General features: G+C 45.0%; 4 protein-coding genes across 4 annotated transcripts in view; 2 read left to right on the forward strand and 2 right to left on the reverse strand.

Annotated features, from left to right (window-relative positions):
- tbc1d31 (TBC1 domain family, member 31) overlaps positions 1-5,480 on the forward strand; it is a 16,106-nt gene extending 10,626 nt beyond the window's left edge. The window contains exons 16-22 of the mRNA XM_076279947.1: positions 1,134-1,269; positions 1,923-2,015; positions 2,211-2,351; positions 2,997-3,185; positions 3,787-3,931; positions 4,244-4,381; positions 4,957-5,480. Coding sequence (XP_076136062.1) covers positions 1,134-1,269; positions 1,923-2,015; positions 2,211-2,351; positions 2,997-3,185; positions 3,787-3,931; positions 4,244-4,381; positions 4,957-5,096 — 982 coding nt within the window. The 3' untranslated portion in view covers positions 5,097-5,480. The remainder of the gene's footprint in view (positions 1-1,133; positions 1,270-1,922; positions 2,016-2,210; positions 2,352-2,996; positions 3,186-3,786; positions 3,932-4,243; positions 4,382-4,956) is intronic.
- A 702-nt stretch (positions 5,481-6,182) lies between these two features.
- Positions 6,183-8,517, forward strand: fam83a (family with sequence similarity 83 member A). The gene is made up of 4 exons (XM_076279625.1): positions 6,183-6,683; positions 6,776-6,943; positions 7,146-7,270; positions 7,832-8,517. The coding sequence occupies exons 1-4, from the start codon at positions 6,183-6,185 to the stop codon at positions 8,439-8,441; spliced, it is 1,404 nt and encodes a 467-aa protein (XP_076135740.1). The 3' UTR covers positions 8,442-8,517.
- Positions 8,518-8,650: 133 nt separating this feature from the next.
- cunh8orf76 (chromosome unknown C8orf76 homolog) lies at positions 8,651-11,243 on the reverse strand. Its single transcript, XM_076279949.1, has 6 exons — positions 11,127-11,243; positions 10,923-11,018; positions 10,658-10,801; positions 9,917-10,230; positions 9,627-9,759; positions 8,651-9,028 (listed from the first exon to the last, which is right to left on the reverse strand). The coding sequence occupies exons 1-6, from the start codon at positions 11,229-11,231 to the stop codon at positions 8,846-8,848; spliced, it is 975 nt and encodes a 324-aa protein (XP_076136064.1). The 5' UTR covers positions 11,232-11,243; the 3' UTR covers positions 8,651-8,845.
- Positions 11,244-11,430: 187 nt separating this feature from the next.
- Positions 11,431-17,958, reverse strand: zhx1 (zinc fingers and homeoboxes 1). The gene is made up of 3 exons (XM_076279948.1): positions 17,593-17,958; positions 16,713-17,018; positions 11,431-16,450 (listed from the first exon to the last, which is right to left on the reverse strand). The coding sequence occupies exons 2-3, from the start codon at positions 16,876-16,878 to the stop codon at positions 14,034-14,036; spliced, it is 2,583 nt and encodes an 860-aa protein (XP_076136063.1). The 5' UTR covers positions 16,879-17,018; positions 17,593-17,958; the 3' UTR covers positions 11,431-14,033.
- Between the last annotated feature and the right edge of the window lie 453 nt (positions 17,959-18,411).

Consider the following 18,411-nt stretch of genomic DNA (forward strand, 5'->3'; position numbering starts at 1 on the left):
TATCTATTGGTGGCACTGTTACAGTCATGGCAGTGAGAATGAAAAATGTCTGTCGGTGGGTTAGCATTAATGCTTATAAAGCCTCAAAGTTTTGCTCATAGTAATACACACACCAAAAAGTTGACAATGCGCACAAAATGTCAACGGTCAAAGGCAAAAAAATAAAAATATTCTTTACAGAAAAAAGTAACCAGTTTCGAGAAAATCTAGAAAGGGTTTTCTTTCGGAAGAGGACATAGGGTGGAAATAGGGGTCCACGCGCACCCCCCGGATTTTTTTTATGCCACTTACATTTTTTTAATCCTTAAAGTGTCTATTTTCAGAATCTGCCAGGTACCAAGCTGAAAAAATGGGTTAAAGGCTTCATTTTTAACCCTTTATTGCACCCGACCCAAACTCGAAAAATAAAAAAATGAGATAAAGTAAAGTGACATAACTTTTGAAGTAAACAAGATACAGAGACAAATAAACACATTTTCCCATATAATTCTGACCCAAGGAATTCAATGAAACAGTTATTTATTTCATTTGACAACATCTTGACTTGGTTTTTAATATATGGCCAAAAAACAGGCAAAACAGGCTCATTTGGCAACTATTTTTTCATTTCAATATCAATCAGTTACAGCAACACTACTCATCTTCCTCATCATCATCACAGAAGAGATCCTCTAAGTCCATTTCTTTCATTTCTAACAAGGACCCTGCCACATATCACATTCTCCCTAGTACTGTGAAGCATGTGGTCATGTCTTGCCTACAAAGTAATATCCAGTTCAGCACCATTATTTGAATGCTCTCACACAGGCATATACTACCTCCCGTCCGTTCAGCACCATTATTTGAATGCTCTCACACAGGCATATACTACCTTCCGTCCGTTGCTCTCCCCCAATGCTGGAACGTGCTACTAGTTCCTACCAGAACAGGGACGTCCCTCTCAAAACCCTCCTGAAGACCCCACTCTTCAGAGAGCACCTCCTCTCATAGCACTGCTACCAACTGGACATGCTTGATCTAGCGCTTACCATAACCCTCTTCTTCCCTTGACTTGACTTCACTCGATCTGTCATTCTGTTCTATGGGAGTAGCACTTATTGCTGCACTGACATGTCCCACCCCCCCCCCCCCAGGCTTGCGGCCATGAAGCGCGAGCTGAAGCTGAAGGAGCTGCAGCTGGTGGAGGCTACGCGCCGGAGGTTCCTGCACCACCAGCAGGACCAGCGTCGGGTGCAGCTGCAGAGGCTGGATGATGAGATCCAGAGGAAGGTCAGGCACTAGAGCTGAACGCTTTGGGGGAAAATATCGAATTGGGATTATTCGGACACATATTGCGATTGTGATTTGACGTGCGATATGATTTTTGAAAAGTCTAGGCAAGCTTCAGTTAAATATTCACTATATAATACATTTAAAACTCACTGAAACTACTTTTACTTATGCTTGCATTTGTTGCATAGGAACTGCTGCCTGTGGTGCTTTTTAAAGGTACATATCCATCGTGCTACCACTGGAAGTAACAAAATACTCCCAAATAATCAATCCTTGCACCACAATTAATTGCAACCTTTGCGATTTCCTAATTGCATTAAATTGTGATCTTCAGCCGTATCTGACACCCACAGTCAGAAGTCCCGAAACACCACCATAGCTCCATCAGGGGCCATGTAGCAGCACCATAGCTCCATCAGGGGCCCCATAGCAGCACCATAGCTCCATCAGGGCCCCCATAGCAGCAGCATAGCTCAATCTGTGTTCGCACAGTTGGTGTAGTCTGGCTAATGCAATAGCATTATTGGTTACTCCACTGGTTGGGGCAAAATAAAAACGTTCACAGGAAAGTTGTGTAAGACAGGGACTAACAAATAAGAAGTTATGGATGATTTTCTGTCCTACTGTGTGTGTGTGTGTGTGGTGACCAGATGGCTCTAAGAGATCAGGAGACTGCAGCTGCGGTGCAGGACATCGAAGTGAGACAGATGGAGTTGGACACCAAGAGACGACTCTTTGAACAGGTGAAGAAAAATGACTTATTAGACTTGTATAGGAAAATGACTTGGTCATGTATATTCATAGGTAATAGTTTTGAATATTCTTCTAAACATATATGTGTGTTTGGGGGGGGGGGGGGGTCATTTATAAATTTCTGTCCCCGATTGCTCTTATTTGCCTGGTACATCAGTGTCATCGAGATCCCTCTGTGTCCATAGCAACTAGCGAAGGAACAAGAGCGGGTGAACCAGGAGGTGGAGGCAAAGCTCGGCGCCCGCAGACATCGGGCGGAGCTTGAGGAAACGGCATTTCGTGATATGCTCCAGACAGACCAAGACCTGACCCAAGACACCAAAAGGGTACACACACACGCACGCACACACACGCACACACACGCACACACACGCACACGCACACAAAAGGGTACGCCTCATATACATGAGTATACATACGTATACATGAGTCATTCACAGTAAAGCCCCCTTTAATCATGCTCGTCAATTACTGTTCAAGAGACAGTATGCAACAATCTGAAGAGTGTTTCATAAGCAGCTAGTACTGGTATCCTCCAATCCTCAAAGGGATTTTCATGGTATATGGTCATATGGAGGACAGATAAACACGCCTGTTATGCCAACTAGTCGTGCAGGACTATCCCATTCTGTTGTCCATGTTGGGCTACCTTGCAAAAAAAGTTTCATAGCACAACTATAACACCAAAATACTTGATTTAGCATGCTAGTAAGCCTTTTATTAGCTCCAACTGAACAAAGCGGTCTTGTTTTTTTTAACAAAATGTTTTACTGCTGCTTTAATGAAACTAAAACGTCACGGAGCAGGTTTCCCAATGTATTGCTCTGTTTATGCGCTCCTCTGATGCCGGAGTCCGAGATGGTCTGTCTGAATCAGTCCAGTCCATCATGGTGCAGTTGGCCGTCTGTTTGCCTGGCCTGGATGTTCCCCACGGCAGAGCGTCAGGGAGCTTGTTCTGTGGTGGTCCTCAGGTGCTGGAGGAGTCCGTGGCCGAGGCGGGCCAGCTTGGAGCAGATCACGAGTGGCAGGCCGAGGTCCTGGAGCGGCTGGAGCAGGCCGACGCTGACCAGAGGAGGCGGCAGCGGCTGCTGACCCAGATGTCCCAAGAGACGCATGACAAAGAGGAGGAGCTCGTCAAACTCATAGCGGAGGGCAAGAAGGTCAGAAAGGTCGAGGGTCATATGAAAGTGGTTTGGTAGCAAGCTGCTCATTTGGGAACTTCAGAGAATCAGCTGGTGTCATCTGGTTGACCAGGTTTCCCTGAATGTCATGGTTTTGGGTTTCCACATCCACAGAGCGAAGATTAAAAGTTTACTTTACACTACGTAACAGGAACTCATAACACTTTATAACAAATAAATGTATTTATTATTATTATTATTTCTACCAATAACCGCAGCGGTCTGATTCAGGATAAGACACGTCATGCATATCAGACTAACAATTAAGCCGGCTTACTCTAAAGTGACTGATTACATGAAGTTTTAGTCTTCACACTGTGGTCATGGAAACCCAAAACCATGGCCTGTAGAGAGAAACCTGGTCAACCAGATGCCACCAGCTGATTCTGAGCTCTTAGCGCCTGAATAAGTCAGGGGACATTGGGGAAATATATATATATAACAAAAAATGGAACTCCATAATGGCTCTTGTACAAACAACATTTTAGAACCCGGATCGAGATCTTCAGATCTTACCGTTGCGACATTTGCCTGCTTTGCTGAGCGTCTGTATTTTTGGTGTCTTATTCTGTGTTGACAGTGGGAGGAGGTGGTGTCCCGACAAGCCCAGCTGGAGGAGGAGAGGAAGAAGAGGCATCAGCAGGTGGCTACCATAGTGGAGGCCTCGCCAGGAGATGAGCTCTGCCAGGAATCCCTGAAATCTCAGCGTCAGGGGGAGACGTATGGTAAGTCCCGTCACATGCACTGGTACACAATGTAGCACAGAAGGAAGGGAACAGGCATCACTCCATCTTTTTGCGCTTTTCAGAGTGCTGGACCAAACTCAGTACTCACTTCTTGATTTTCTGTTACTGAACAATTTGGTACAACCTGGTTTTTGTTTGTTTGTTTGTTTGTTTTGTGGTATTACCGGCAGACTTCACCCTATTCACGGAGGGAGCACTAGAATCTTTTAATGTCAGCTTAAGCTAATTGATAATGTCACAGCTGCAGAGGCCATACATAGTATGACTCTCATAGCCACGTTCTCATTATAGATCATCAAAGGCAGCAGGACCTCACATCTCCCTGTCCAACAAGAGACCGAGGACACCAGTCCCATTCACCCCCCAAGCAGCCCAACGGAATTCTGGTCTGCCTGAACAACCAGTCCCCCTCAGAAAGCTCTACCACCTGTGAGTATGACCATACCCCAAAAGACCAGCCTTTAGCTTTTGCATTCACCCAAGTTAAGTACTGCCCATCTATCTGTTTGATTTCTTGGAGGACAGAGTAAATGAGGGGGGATTGAATTAGGGCTGCAACAATTAATTGATACATTGACCAATTGTCAACTATTAAATAAATTGCCAACTATTTTGTTAATTGTTTGAAAACACCTCAAAATTCTCTGATTGCAGTTTCTTAAACCTGAATGTTGTCTTCTTTACTTATTCCTCTATGTATATTTTTAGCATGAGGACAAAACGGGGCATTTGAGGATATAATGTTGAGCTTTGATAGGCAATAATCAAAATTTTTTTTTCACAATTTCATTACATTTTCTTGATCAAACAACTCATCGATTAATAAATTAATCAACAGATCAGGCATAAAATAATCAACAGACCAATTGACTATAAAAAAGTCATTAGTTGCAGCCCTGGATTGAATCAAAACAAGCTGGTATTGCCACGCTTGCACATCATGTGAGCCCTGTGAATCATGAGTTGAATCACTAATATGTGAGGTGCTTGGTGTGGCTTCGCAGTCTCTCTGGACCGTGGCCGAGCAGAGCTGGACTGTAAGGAGCGCGAGCTGATGAAGGAGGTCAGGGAGCTTCGGCAGAAACTGGCCCGTGCCAAAGTAGGCGACAGCAGCACATACTCCAGTAGCGCCGTCTCCCAGTGACTACAGGAACAGTTCTGCAACGCCCCCCAACCTCACTAATCCCCATCCAGTAGAAGGACTTCTAATGTGAAGGGAAGCCGTTCCTACAGCATTCCATCTCATGAAATGAATCAGCATTCCATCTTAAAAAATGAAGCAGATAAGGTTTATCAGTTTTACATGTGGCTACTACACAGATTTGCACTCCTTAATGTCACATGGGAATATTGTTTTTGGGAACTCTGCCCCACAGATTAATACAAGAGCACAGGTTTTGTTGTGTCCATGTGTTCTCAATGTTTTTTTGTGCCCAAGTTGCTTTTGCTTTTTTAATTTATTTGAGAGTAACTTGATGTAGTTTATTGCTGTATTGTAAATAAACTTTTCTAGCCATTGGTTTTTAAATGCTTATGTCTACTGTGTGTTTTGTGTTTGTGCAGTTTAAGAGTTACACAACCTCTGGCAGTGTCAAGTACGTACGGGCAAATAGGATGTGCACTGATCCATTCACTATCTGGCAGAACAATACAGTTCCTCAGGTGCTTTCCTTAGTAGTGTGTGTGCGAGTGAGTGAGAGAGAGAAAAAGTCTCTGGTGCAAGGAAATTGACATAGAAGTCTGGATAAACTACTATGGGGGAAAGTAAATGCACACTGGCTGTGTCTTCCCTAACGTTTCATTAACTGTTAACATAACATTTTTCACCTTCTGGCTAAGGTGGGGAGCAGTGAATTGCACTTTTGAAAACCTTCCAACAGCCTCCAGAAATGAGATACCTGACAGCCAGTGTTCAGTAAAGTCACACACTGTGGCGGGCTGGAATGTATTAATGCGTTCTCACAGTTTCCCCGGGCGCATCACCTGTTCACTTTCTCATCTCGACCCCACCCGCAGACCCGAGGTGTGATGACAATCGTTGGTTTGGTAATGCCTTGGTACAGCCTTGATTGGCTGTACACAGTGTTCTTCGTGGCTGTACTGAACAGGTTCTTCAGTGAGCAGAATACGGCGAAGATAGTCCTAGTCCGTTTTTTTTCCTTGATTAAAATACAATGATCTATAGGACACATTTCAGAAGAACAAGTGTGTGTTCCAATTGGAAGTAATCATGGAGCCGAAAAAAGATTGGGGCTTTTTTTTTCAACCCAAACCAGTGGGCAAAGTGAGGAGACGACTACAGGGTATGCGATGTCCGTCTCTTCAGGAGACCAGCGCCCCCCTTGACCTCAGCCACAGCGAGAGCGCTCGACTAGCTACTGACGCATTGTTGGATGGAGGTCTGGGTGCCTATAATGAGGTCCTAACCAAAGATGGAGAAGTCGACTTCTTGTCTAGAGGGGAGAAAAACTACATCCTAGGAAATGTATCAGACACAGGCAACCCAAAGGACGGTGAAGATCATAGTCATGGACCGGAGACAGACTCTGACTCGAGCCAGACATATTTACCGTCAGCCACAGAAGGGTCCCCACCAGAATTGGACCATGGCTGGCCAGCGGAAGAGTCGATTGATCACCTGCAGGGGATCCCCGCTGTTGATGTGCACTTCCAAACCAACGGGTCAAGCATGAAAGATATGTTGCGTCAGTTTATTAACGAAGCCACCAAGGTAAGTTGTAATATTCTCATCTCGCCACACCAAACCTCTCAACTACACACAGATATTCAAATCTAAGACTAGTTGATCATCTCTGCGTCCAGGTTCTAGCCATAGTCATGGACACCTTCAGTGACATAGAGATTTTCTGTGACCTACTGGAAGCGATGCGGAAACGCAATGTTTCCGTCTACCTACTGCTAGACCATCTGAACCTACCCATTTTTCTGGAGATGTGCAACAATCTACAGATCAACGCCTCCCATATCCCAGTGAGTTGTCTGTCCATTTAAAGCAAAAACAATTAATTTATTTAATATTTAGTGCATGACAATGTCTCATCCCTGATTCACCAGTTAATATCACAGCATAAAATATATAGGCTAATATTGGCATATTAATATGAGATAGATCTGGCTATTCAATTCAATTTCTAAAGTTAAGAATGGCTGACAAGTACACTTTGTCCTGCAGAAGATGTCTGTACGTAGTGTCCCGGGGCAGACCTACTGTGCCAAGTCTGGGAAAAAATTCAAAGGACAGATTCAGGAAAAGTTCATCATTGCTGACTGCACACAGGTGCTTGTTGGATCATACAGGTACCAATGAAACTGCCATTATCATTGTCCTTTAGATCAAGTCTGTGGCCATGGAGTCAACATTTTGGGGAATAGTTGATGATTGATTGTATGATTACATTTACTAATGATTATTCTACTTCAGACTGTGGTGTATGGTTTATTATTTAATGTTTTATATCAACATATTATGGGGGAACATATTGAGAATAATTGAATGTAGGGGAGCATGTTTCCCCCACAGTATTATTATCTCGGTCTTGCCTTATATGCTGCATTCCAGAGTCCAGACAACTCGGACTTCAGTTCCGACTTAAGTCAGGTTAGATAGTCTTGCTCCCGAGTTTATAAGTGGGAACGAGAGAGAGAGAGAGAGGCGCGTTTCATTGTACTTTTTCCCCCCATAGGTGGTCAGAATTCTTGACCTCCGAGTTTCTCTGGAATGAAATTGGGAGAATCGAACTAGGAAATACCAGACTTCCAACTTTTCTGGAATGCAGCATTAGAATACTATATTGATTATCACACGGGCTGTGTTATTAATCCCAGATGATTTGTTCCCTCACTGGTGCTCCTCTTCAGCTTCACCTGGCTGTCCTGGCGGGTGCACCGAAGTCTGGCCATGCTCGTTAAGGGCAGCGGGGTCAAGCCGTTCGACTTGGAGTTCCGCCGTCTCTGCGCTGCCTCTCTGCCAGTGAAAGAGCTCCCTGCAGCCGAAGTCCTCAACAGCCTCTCTTTGTGCATGGACACCAAGTGTTTAAATAGCCAGCCATCCACGATAAGCTCCTCTGACTCCGCGAGCACAGAACTAGAAGCAGCTGTCCAGGGCACAGCCGTAACCAGGCAATGCCTCAGCAGTGAAGTCCTAAAAGACCCAAGACTGCCCAGCCCTGAAGGCCAGCCCATCTTCACTGTAGCACAGTCTAGATATCAGACTGTGTCGCCCGCCCCAAGCAAAGCGCTGCCCCCAGGGCCTCTGGCTGGACCGGGCCTGAGGCATCAGTGGAGCTCCAGTCCTGGCCCTGCTACTGTTCTGCCGCCGAGGCTCCAGTGGCTGCTCACTCAGCGCCACTCATCCTTCCCCAAGGATCATGGTGTATCAGTGCTGCCATGGCGACCTGCCGTCACCAACAACAACAAACACAGTCGCCTCTTTCCACAGACAGCAGGCTGGGCTTCAACACAAAGATGACCTGTGCATGAGGCAATGACACTTCATTACGAAATGTAGTGCTCAAGATCATTCTTGAGCACTACATTTCGTATTATAGTATTACAATATCTTTTCTGCATTAGTCACTTAGTTAATGATGGATATAAATTGTTATTGCTTAAATGTAAAAACCGCACAAGACATTTGGTAGACTCTTTATTACAGAACTTGAAAAAATTAAAATTTACATTAATTTATGATATGGCTGAAAACATTTTTTTTTTAAAAATACAATCCAAACGCACCATTCATGAATATGTATTTGCACAATCTCAACACATGAGGTTTTGCTGAGACATACAAACATGAAATATGTATGTAATTGTATATGTGTAAAGTACCAATGTCAATACATTTTGTTGCCTCCCAATGAGGACACCCGGTCACCTGACCTCTTGTGTAGACTCCTCTGCATTGACTTGCTCCTCTGCGTTCTCTAGCAAACCTGCATACACCAGTTTGTCCCACCATCTCTCCTCAAAGTCCTTAACACCGAGACCAATCAGACTTTCACCATCCTGGTTCTCTTCCCTCATTTTCTCTGGGTTTAGATCTTCTGACAACACCTGCAACAAAGTAATTGATATTTTTCTAGTCTGTGTGATTAAAAACAGTGACATGCTGTAAAGTTGCTAATACTATAAATGGGGCAACTTTTTCAGCAATGTTGCTGGGCAACCACATAACCTGTTCCATGTTTGACTGGATGATTATGACAATGTACCTACTGATGATTAAAACATTTCAGAAAAACAAAATATGCCCCAATATAAATGGGAACGTGTTAGAACCACAATAATCAGGAACAGAAAGTTGCCTTGTGCATCATCACCTTACTTTTAAAACAGGTGACAAGCTACTGGATGACAAGTTTGACATTCTAATGAGTGTGGCGCTTTTGACGTTCGATTCCATTCCACTGTTTCCAACACAACCCCACAGACTACCACTGACCCCGTTCACAGCCGCCTCATAGATCATGATTTAGTTCTAGTTTTGTCTGCACTGCTCAATAAAATTCATTGTTTATCGAATGTTCATCAGTTAAACATTTCTGCACTGCTGTACAAGGGAAATTGACAGAAAGCGGCAGCGCACTCATGTTGGCACCTATACCACGGAGCAATTTACTCCCAGGTTTTCTTTTAGCAAACACTGCCTAACCTCGGCTATGAGCTGGACCGTGCTCTCCGAGGGCTGCAGCCGCTGCAAGGCCTCGTCTGCCTCCAGAACCACTCGCTCGCTGGTCTGCAGCACGAAAGACGACTGCTGGATCCGCAGAATGGCAACCAGGAGCCTGTGGGAGCATAAGTATATATTACTCCTGTCCTCTGGCCGCAACGGTCCATTCACAAAAAAAACAATAATATGAAATCAAATAAATACAAAACATACATTTCACAAGGCTGTCCAAGGTAAAGCAGCTATTAGGAACATCAAAGAAGCACAATCACCTTGTTCGAATAAAGCCCATGCAGGCCTTTAGCCAGAGCTCCTTCTCTTCTCTCTGAGAGTCCGTGGGCACTGCCCCCTCCTCCAGCCTCAAAGGCCCAGTGACTGGGCTCGGTGAAGGGGTGGCGTGAGCGGTGTTCAGTAGAGTGTGGCAGACGGAGGCCAGCTTGTGCCAGTGCCAGGGGTTGAAAGGATGCAGGGAGCAGAGCTGCTGCAGGGCCACGACAGCAGACCGGGCATCACCGAAACGCTCCGAGATACTCAGTTCCATTTGTAGGACGCAGGTGAGGTGGCAGGTGTTTGATGCCTCTTTCCTCTATAAGTTAGTCAAAAAAACAGCATCATGTTTGTTCGGTCATCCATACAAAATACTTTATAACCTTCTGTGAGTGTTTGATTCCACAGATATTTACACAGAAAAACAAAGCAAATAAAACATGGATTCTGCATACTCTGGTCCAGCACAGTTTACTAGCAAACCTGGAACATTTGGCTAATTTTGTCCCCGTAGTGTTTCAACTCCACTTGTCCCGTGCAGTTGCATGGGAGACTAGCCACATAATCTAGAGCTCTGATTTTGTCAGTGTAAGTGTACAGCAGGCTGATTTGAGGAACAGTCCCTACCAAAACACAGTGCCTTCCCCTCTGGCCGAGTGTAACAAGATCATAATTGGAACAAAATAATGAACAAAAGTAAACAAAATATTGCTGGTGCAAGAGAATAGGTTATCATGCCCACTTACAAGTTTTTCCGTTATTTCCTGAGCTTGCTCTCGTCTGTCAAGTTGATAACTGCAACGCGCAATACCCTCAAGTACATCCCGCCTGATGGACATATTCCCATCAGGGATAAATGACAGGCACGTTGTGTAGTCACCTAAGGCTGCCTGGGTACAATATATTGAGAAACAACAGAAAGTCACATTTAATATGCTTTATTAAAATCTGTACAAACAAATAAAAAAAATGACATCTCGCTCGCGGATGGGCATCTAGCCCGGTGCTTGCCTGGTACTGTTTCCGTCTGTATGCCAGGTCGGCCCGAAATTTGTAGACTTTCTGTTTCTCCAACATATCCTCTGTATCGGGATCTTCACAGAACCACTTAATTGGAAGAGAAGGTCATTTTACTGCACTGTATTTTCCTTCAGGTAATACAATCACTGGCAACACATTAATCAGCTATCGTAGGCTAAATCTAACAAAACTTACCTGAGCTTCACAGAACTTAGCGTTGTAAGTTGGGAGAACTGTCGACACCCTGTTTCTTGATTCCTCAAACACGGAATCATCAAAGGTGCTGCCCAAAATCTCCATGTATAAACGGTGACATTAACTCATTGAAAAACTGGTCGTATAAAGTACATTCAAAACGAGCAAGTTCATCATGTTCACCCTGCTCCGTGTACACGGCAGTGCCGCTGCCGCATGCTATGGTCAACCTAAATGAATCCGTGTGGAAACATGTCAGCGAAAAACGGTTCCTACTCTTGAACTGGTCCACCTCTGTAAATAAGGCCATAGTCTGCTTCGAAACATTTAAATCAATCTGCACAATGAAGACAAATACTTTTTTCATTCAAATTTATTTGTTTGATCCTCAAACAAGTATAAAATATATATTTTTGTCTAAATCAAGCCACAGCCTAGAAGGACAATTCAATTTAAATTAATAACATTGCACAAGGCCTATGGCTCAGGGGAATAAAGCTTTTGACACTGACAGCAGAGGTGCCTACAGAATATCCATCCAGGCTCATTCAAATCAATGACAGTGAAACCAGTAACACTTCAGTGATAGCTTCAGGTTCTCTGTAACTTTGCTGAGCTGTCTGAACTAAAATGCAATGAGGCATTAGATTCCACACTGATAACTGTTAACAAGTACATTACTAGTCTTAAGTCTAGTACCAATGTGGTCAGTGTGAAATGACTGTTGAAAAGCTAACAGGTACATTTCATTAAAACCCACCATTTTTTTCTGCACTGACACACACATTACTAAAATAAAGTGTTTCTAGAAGCAACTAATGATCAAACTAGAGAACAAGCTTGCGAAACCAGAGGACTTCTAGGTTGAAAAATAGGACACAAAGGGTTAAAATTATTATTGACTATGTTATGACCGTACTTACCACCACACACACTCATTACCTCAACTGCACAATATGGTAGTATGGTTAAAGGGAAATCTACATTGCACTCAGAGGCTAAACTAAAAACTGAAATGATTTAAAACCAGTTCAACTTCGCGGCTGAATCTACATCAATTCCTCTTTTGAAAAGGTGCAATGTAGCCAGTCTGCACGGATTATGTCCAATCATCCACAGCATACCATAAAACTAATTGAGTAAATTCAAGGTGGATTTTATCATCATAAATATAAACATATATAAAACTATTAAAAACTACTTGTAAAATTTGGGAGCATAAAAGACTGTATGTACAAAATGAGCAAACCTTTATCCTGTAACTAAAAGTTATTGCATGCTGTACTTGGGATCAGTGTTTCCAATTTCTAGTAATGCCAATACTAGTAATGTTTTTCATGCACATAAAACGGAAATCGAAGGTCTATACCATGCTGCATGGTAAAGAGGTTTTACTCTATCACTTTTAGGTAATAAATCCCAGTAAAACTCTACTGTGATGCACGTAAACCTGTCTTCAAGGCAATTATATAGATTTTCTGGATGAAAACTTCTTAATTATGTAATTGAAACAATATTCCTAACAGATATTTTAACTGGTTTTGCAGGATTATTTTCATCTAGTTGAATAGATCAATACCATTAGAACACACACGCTGAAACACACATAAAAGTAGATCTTGGTGTGGCTTCCGAAGACAAGAGAAGGAAGGGAAACTAGAAGACGAAGAGGAGGATAAGAGATAAGGGTTGTACAGAAGACGAAGAGGAGGAGAAGAGATAAGGGTTGTACAGCCCTGCATACTACTTTGCGCAAAACAATAAAAGGCGACATGCAATTTAGACACAAATTAGAAAAGACTGGCTTTGAAACAGTCCAGTTGAAAAAAAAAATATTAGAGTCCACAAGTCGGCTCCACTCCCCCTTACACACAGGCACTAGGCAAGTACTGTTTTACATGATTATCGTAATAAAAAAAACCACAAAGACACAGGGCAATTAAGAAGATTAAAAATACCATCCACATAGTGCAGGTCTGATAGACTACAAGCAGCTATAGCCACAGCTCTTCATTGGTTGTTTGTTGGTTGTGCTGTTTCACTTTACAGATCATTGTCAGTATATGGTGGGGTAAGGGTATATGTGGTCATCTCCTCTTAGCCACTCAACAACTACATAGGGCACCAGAGGCAAAATGTGTGTTTTTTTTCTTTTCTTGGTACATCATTTTATGTTAATGTTTGGTCTCTCAAAACCATCAGATGGCTGTTGAGAATTAAGGTGGCTAGTCAAGTGTCTCTCTTTTTAAAACCACTATTAAATAACACAAGTGGTTGACAAAGTGCCTAATTATGTGTCGACCTCCCAGCACCTCTGGAGATCACACAAACCATGCATACTCCCCTGGTGGACACCTCTTGTAACAGCAACAGCAGAGGGGACCAGAACATTCAACAGAGTAGCTTTGGCACCACAGGTCCTCCTTGCAAATAAGCAATAAACAAACCCTTTACAGTAAATCCTTCCCCTCATGCCTCTTTTCAGTACATAAGCAACGCTGTTCTTCAGGGGGATTCAAAATACACTTAGTAATTATAATTTAATTACGTGTGTGAGAAATGTGCTGATTCTGCTCTATCAGATACTCTAATTGGATTGATTAGAATTCTTCATGTTGTTGAAATACTGCTACTCCCGTTAGAGTGGATTTTTGACCATCAGTGTCCATTTCGGTTATATTTCTTTTTTGCTCAAATTTTTGTCATTAACTTCAAAGCGCAAATACTAACACAGGCCTAAAATGCTTGAATGATTAGGTGTGTAAGGTGTGTAAGGTGCAAGGTGTGAATGGGTGGCAGGTAAAAGTGGGAGTCTCAGTCAGGCAGTGTTTCTCAAATCACACTGACAGTATACTGAACTTAAACATGTGCTGTATCCTTCGACAACCAACCGCCAATTGAGCCCTTTCACTGTTCCTCGGAAGCCGACTCAGTTTTTCTGACGCTCTGTGGAGGCTCCCAGGTTTCACTGTCGTCAGTGTCGTCGTCGTCTTCCTCGCCCCCCTCACCTTCCCCCTCCCCCTCCCCCTCCCCATCTCCCTCCCCACCACCGGCAGCGGTGCTCTCGGCTTCTTCGGCAGTCGTCTCGTTTTCCCCTTGCGACTCCTCCTCTTCCTCCTCCTCCTCCTCGGGCTCGTCCACACCTCCTGCTTCGGCGAAGGGATCCACACCCGCATCCACTTTCCGTCGGATCTCGGTGAACCACTCCCGGACCTGCTCGTAACTCATGTTCGACTTGGCCACCAGCTCGTCCAGGTCCTGCTCATTGAGGAACTTGTGCTTTAGGTAGTACTCTTTGAGCATGTCTTTGCCGGACTTGAACTTGATTGGAGGGGGCTTCTCGGGGTCGACGCTCTTCTTGGGCTTCCGGCTGCGGGACCGACCCCAGCCCCGATTCCGCACTCTCCTCTTCCTGCTCTTGTTCCCGTTCATGCCCTCAACGTTTCCGTTCAGGTAGTAAAAATACCACTTGAGATTCCCGTTTTTCCAGGCGTAGCGGGTGTCTCCGAACCAGTTGACTATGTACGACCTTGGCAAACCGCTCTCCTCGGCCAGTTTGTCGTACTCTTCGGTGGTCGGCCACTGCGTGCGCACAAAGGCACTCTTCAGAACGTGCAACTGCTCGGGGGTTTTCTTTGTGACTTTGTCTTTGCTGGAACGTCTCGCTCCCGGGGGAGTCTGGCTTCCCTTCCGGGACTCTCCCTCGGACTTATCCGCTTTCGGGTCGGTCTGGTCTGCTGCTGCTGCTGCTGCTGCTACCACCGATGGGGATTTCCGTTTCTCGGTGAACCAGGCGTCAATCTCTCGCCTGGTGAGTTTCGTTTCTGCCCTTAGTCTATTGAGCTCATCGTCCGTGGGCGTGTCACATTTCTGATAGCTCTCCTCCAAAACCACTAGCTGCTCAGGAGTCTTCTCTTTGAACTTCTGCAGCGTGAAATCGGGGAAAGGGTTCCAGGTCTTTGCACGCGTCTCCTTCTCCTTGACGGGTGAGGGGATGGGGGACTGAGGTGTCTCATCACTGGAATCAATGACGATGGGACCACTGTTGCTGTTAGACCGAGTGTTCTCATGGAAAACTATGACGTGACTGTTCTTGGAGTTACGCTGGTTGTAGCGCGTGTCACTGAACCACTTCTTGATTTCACCCTTAGTCAGGTTGGTGAGTTTCATCAAGCGAGCGATCTCTGCATCGCTGGCAAACTGGTTCTTTAGGTAACTGGCCTTTAGCTCGGCCAGCTGCTCCTTGGACTTCTTGGGCCTCATGCCAAAGTGGTCTGCGCTGAGGGCCGAGTTCTCCTGTGGGGTAAGGGACGGGGGCTGGACAGTTGTAGCTCTCTTGGTCTCGCTCACTGCAGGGCTGGCCTGGCAGCTGATGACCTTGGGGGCCTGGGCTTGAGTGGGGACCCCTGCCACAGTCAACGTTATAGGGGTGGTGACCGGCAGGCTGTTGGCTGTGCCCACCTGGGTCAAGACCAGACCTGGCTGCCCCACTATCTGGCACGTCTGCAGGATTGACTGCAAGCCGTTGGTGGCCGAGAGGTGATGAGCCGGGATGACCGTGATGGTCTGCGGCACCGTGTGCACCGTGCCGTTGAACTGCTTCCGTCTGGCCTCCTCCACTTCCTCCGGGGTCCAGCTCACGCCGTGTTTAAGTCGCTGGGCCGAGAACCAGATTTTGATCTGCTCCTCACTGAACTTGGTCTGAGCGGACAGCCCCATGATCTCCGACACTGAGGGATAAGGGAACTTTTTGTAGGTGTTCACCAGGACCGTGTTGGTGTCCATGGCAGAGTTGTAGGTGGGGATGCTGCTCACTGGGATCAGAAGCTGAGCCTGGGCACTCTGCTGAGCCTGCAGGGCGGAGAGCACCTGTGCCAGGCCCGCAGGAAGCACCGTGGCCTGGTTGAGCACCGTCTTCTTGCCGTCGGCAACCAGCGGGCTGGGAATGTTGACGAGGATGTTGGACTTGGTTGGATCCATGGGGATTTGGCTGAGCATCTCGGCAGGTATGGGAGCCACCACGGACGACGTGGTGTCCATGGGCTCGGGGTCGCCGTCGCTGTCCGGCACCGTGTCACCCTCATCCGTGCCTTTCACCGACACTGCGATCCTCTTGGGCTCCGATTTGCTCTTCATCTTCATGATCGGAGTCTTGCTGAGCGAAATGCTGGACACTGATGGGTCTTCGCTGTCCTCCATGTCAGGCTGAGAGAAGCCACCCTCATATGTGAGGTCTGGGGGTGAAGGATCCAAGACACCAGATTGACTTTGGCGTTTCATGCGAGCAAAGCTGTCCTCACCGGTGTAATGGCGTCCATCATGCTCTGGAATACAATTGCAACATGGTATTTAATAATTAGCGAAATTATTTAATATTAACTGTTCATACTGTTATATATACACTAGTAATATATCAAATATCAAAGAGTTAATACCCCAGACAGCTGAAAACAAGGAAATACATTTAACTATAAATCTGCAATGCATCCTCTTGACCCTCCATAAACCTGCATACAAACTGGAAACCACCAAAAAGACTACTGAAATGATGTTATCCAGTGGTATTGTTCACTACAGGCCCCTTACCTGGCTCCAGGTCAGCTGGTGGGACAGCTCCCTCCGTAGGTCCCGCCTCTGTGATCCCAATCCCGGATCCCTCACTTGCATCCATGGCCTCCATCTCTGGGTCCTGCTCAACCACATCTGACGGCAGGACCATGCATGGGGTCGTAGACTTCCTCCTGCTTGCCATTGAGCTTAGAGCACCAAAAGACAGCTGATTGAAACGTGTGTGTATGTGTGTGAGAAAATGAGTATTTACTGTCCTGTCTGCAAGACAGCTGGCCTCACACGCCAGTGGCTGGTGTGTTTTCAAAATTTCATCTGTATTTCCTGCAAAACAAAAAAGCAAGGTACAATGTAATTTGCAAAACTTAATCTATATTTGGACAAGGAAATGTATTTTTCCTCGTAACGTTTTGTCTATTAATTGTACAACCTCACAATTCTTATTTTGAGTTCGGTGGACAAACAGTGTGACATCTACGTCGATAATGTACATATTCTGTCTGATCTGCTCCAAGACATCACTCTGAAGCACTGATTTTAAACATGTTGACACTATAAGAGTGATCTGGAGAGGTGGGTACATGCACGTTAAAGATCAACTTGTGTTTGATCTCAAATGTCTTGCTAACTGTTGCCGTTACGTATTGTGGGCTAAGTAAAACCAGGCGTGCAGCATTATGCTACATGCATCCAGCTCAGGAAGCATGAACATTCAACAGTGAAGCCCATTATTCTCCGTAATGAATCACCGCAAATACTTTCAAGCGAACACTGGCTAAATGTAAATATGCTCGAATATTTTAGAAAGGGTCAGATTTAATTATAACCACTTGAAAATGATTCATAAACAACTGACAAACGTTCGCCACTGAACTGTGATACTAGCTACCCAACTTACCGGGGCAGCCACAGCCTCAGCCCTTGCAACACAACGGATTCAATGCTGCCTACTGCGACGTGTCTTCCGCTCTTGTCTGCTTGTTGCCTCCCTGCGTTGTTTCAGCGGTCCAGGCTGCAGCAATGAAGCTAGCTCGCTAGCTTGCGGGTTCTCGGAAGCTGTGAAGGCAGTGAACTGAGTCTACTGCTGTCTACACTCGCAGAAAAACACTGTACATGTTTCTGTCTGAAACAGTACACATTTGATTGATCGTTCTCTAAAGCTTGGGTATCAAGCCGGGCGGTGAATGCCTCGCCTAACTCGTTACGACCGCATCATGTACTCGGTGGAGATATTGATAATTTCTGTTCATTTTAATGGCAGTTTTTAATGATCAGGCGTCACCACTGTCAATGTACTACGTCGTTACGTCATTGTCAGGCGACTCCCCGCCGTAACTTAAATGGGTCGTGAAAACATACAACATTTCAGGTTAGGCTATAAACTGCTTTTAGCGAAACTGTACTACGCAAACTTAACAACACATCTAAATTAAATGAAACTACCATACCACTATCATAGTAATTTGTGTTGGGTAATCGTTGAAATTAAAATACGCGGTGAAAAGAAGCTTCAATTTTTAAGTTTTGTTGAGGGCGACTTCCCGATACAACACTGTATGCTGCACTTGTTGGCACTTCAGGCCAGGTGATATTTCCTCTTTTAAATTAAAAAATTAAAAAGATTAAAGCTCTCTTTTCACTTTTCCTGCTGACTAGTCGAGCCTGTATAACGTTTCTAGTAACACAATTCTTGACATATCTTTCCTGTGAACTGTTT

The sequence above is a fragment of the Alosa pseudoharengus genome, unplaced genomic scaffold (assembly GCF_046254945.1).
Source record: "Alosa pseudoharengus isolate Yale_2024_CS ecotype anadromous, Long Island Sound unplaced genomic scaffold, YU_APseudo_1.1 YU_APseudo_1.1_scf_12, whole genome shotgun sequence".
Lineage (NCBI taxonomy): Eukaryota > Metazoa > Chordata > Actinopteri > Clupeiformes > Clupeidae > Alosa > Alosa pseudoharengus.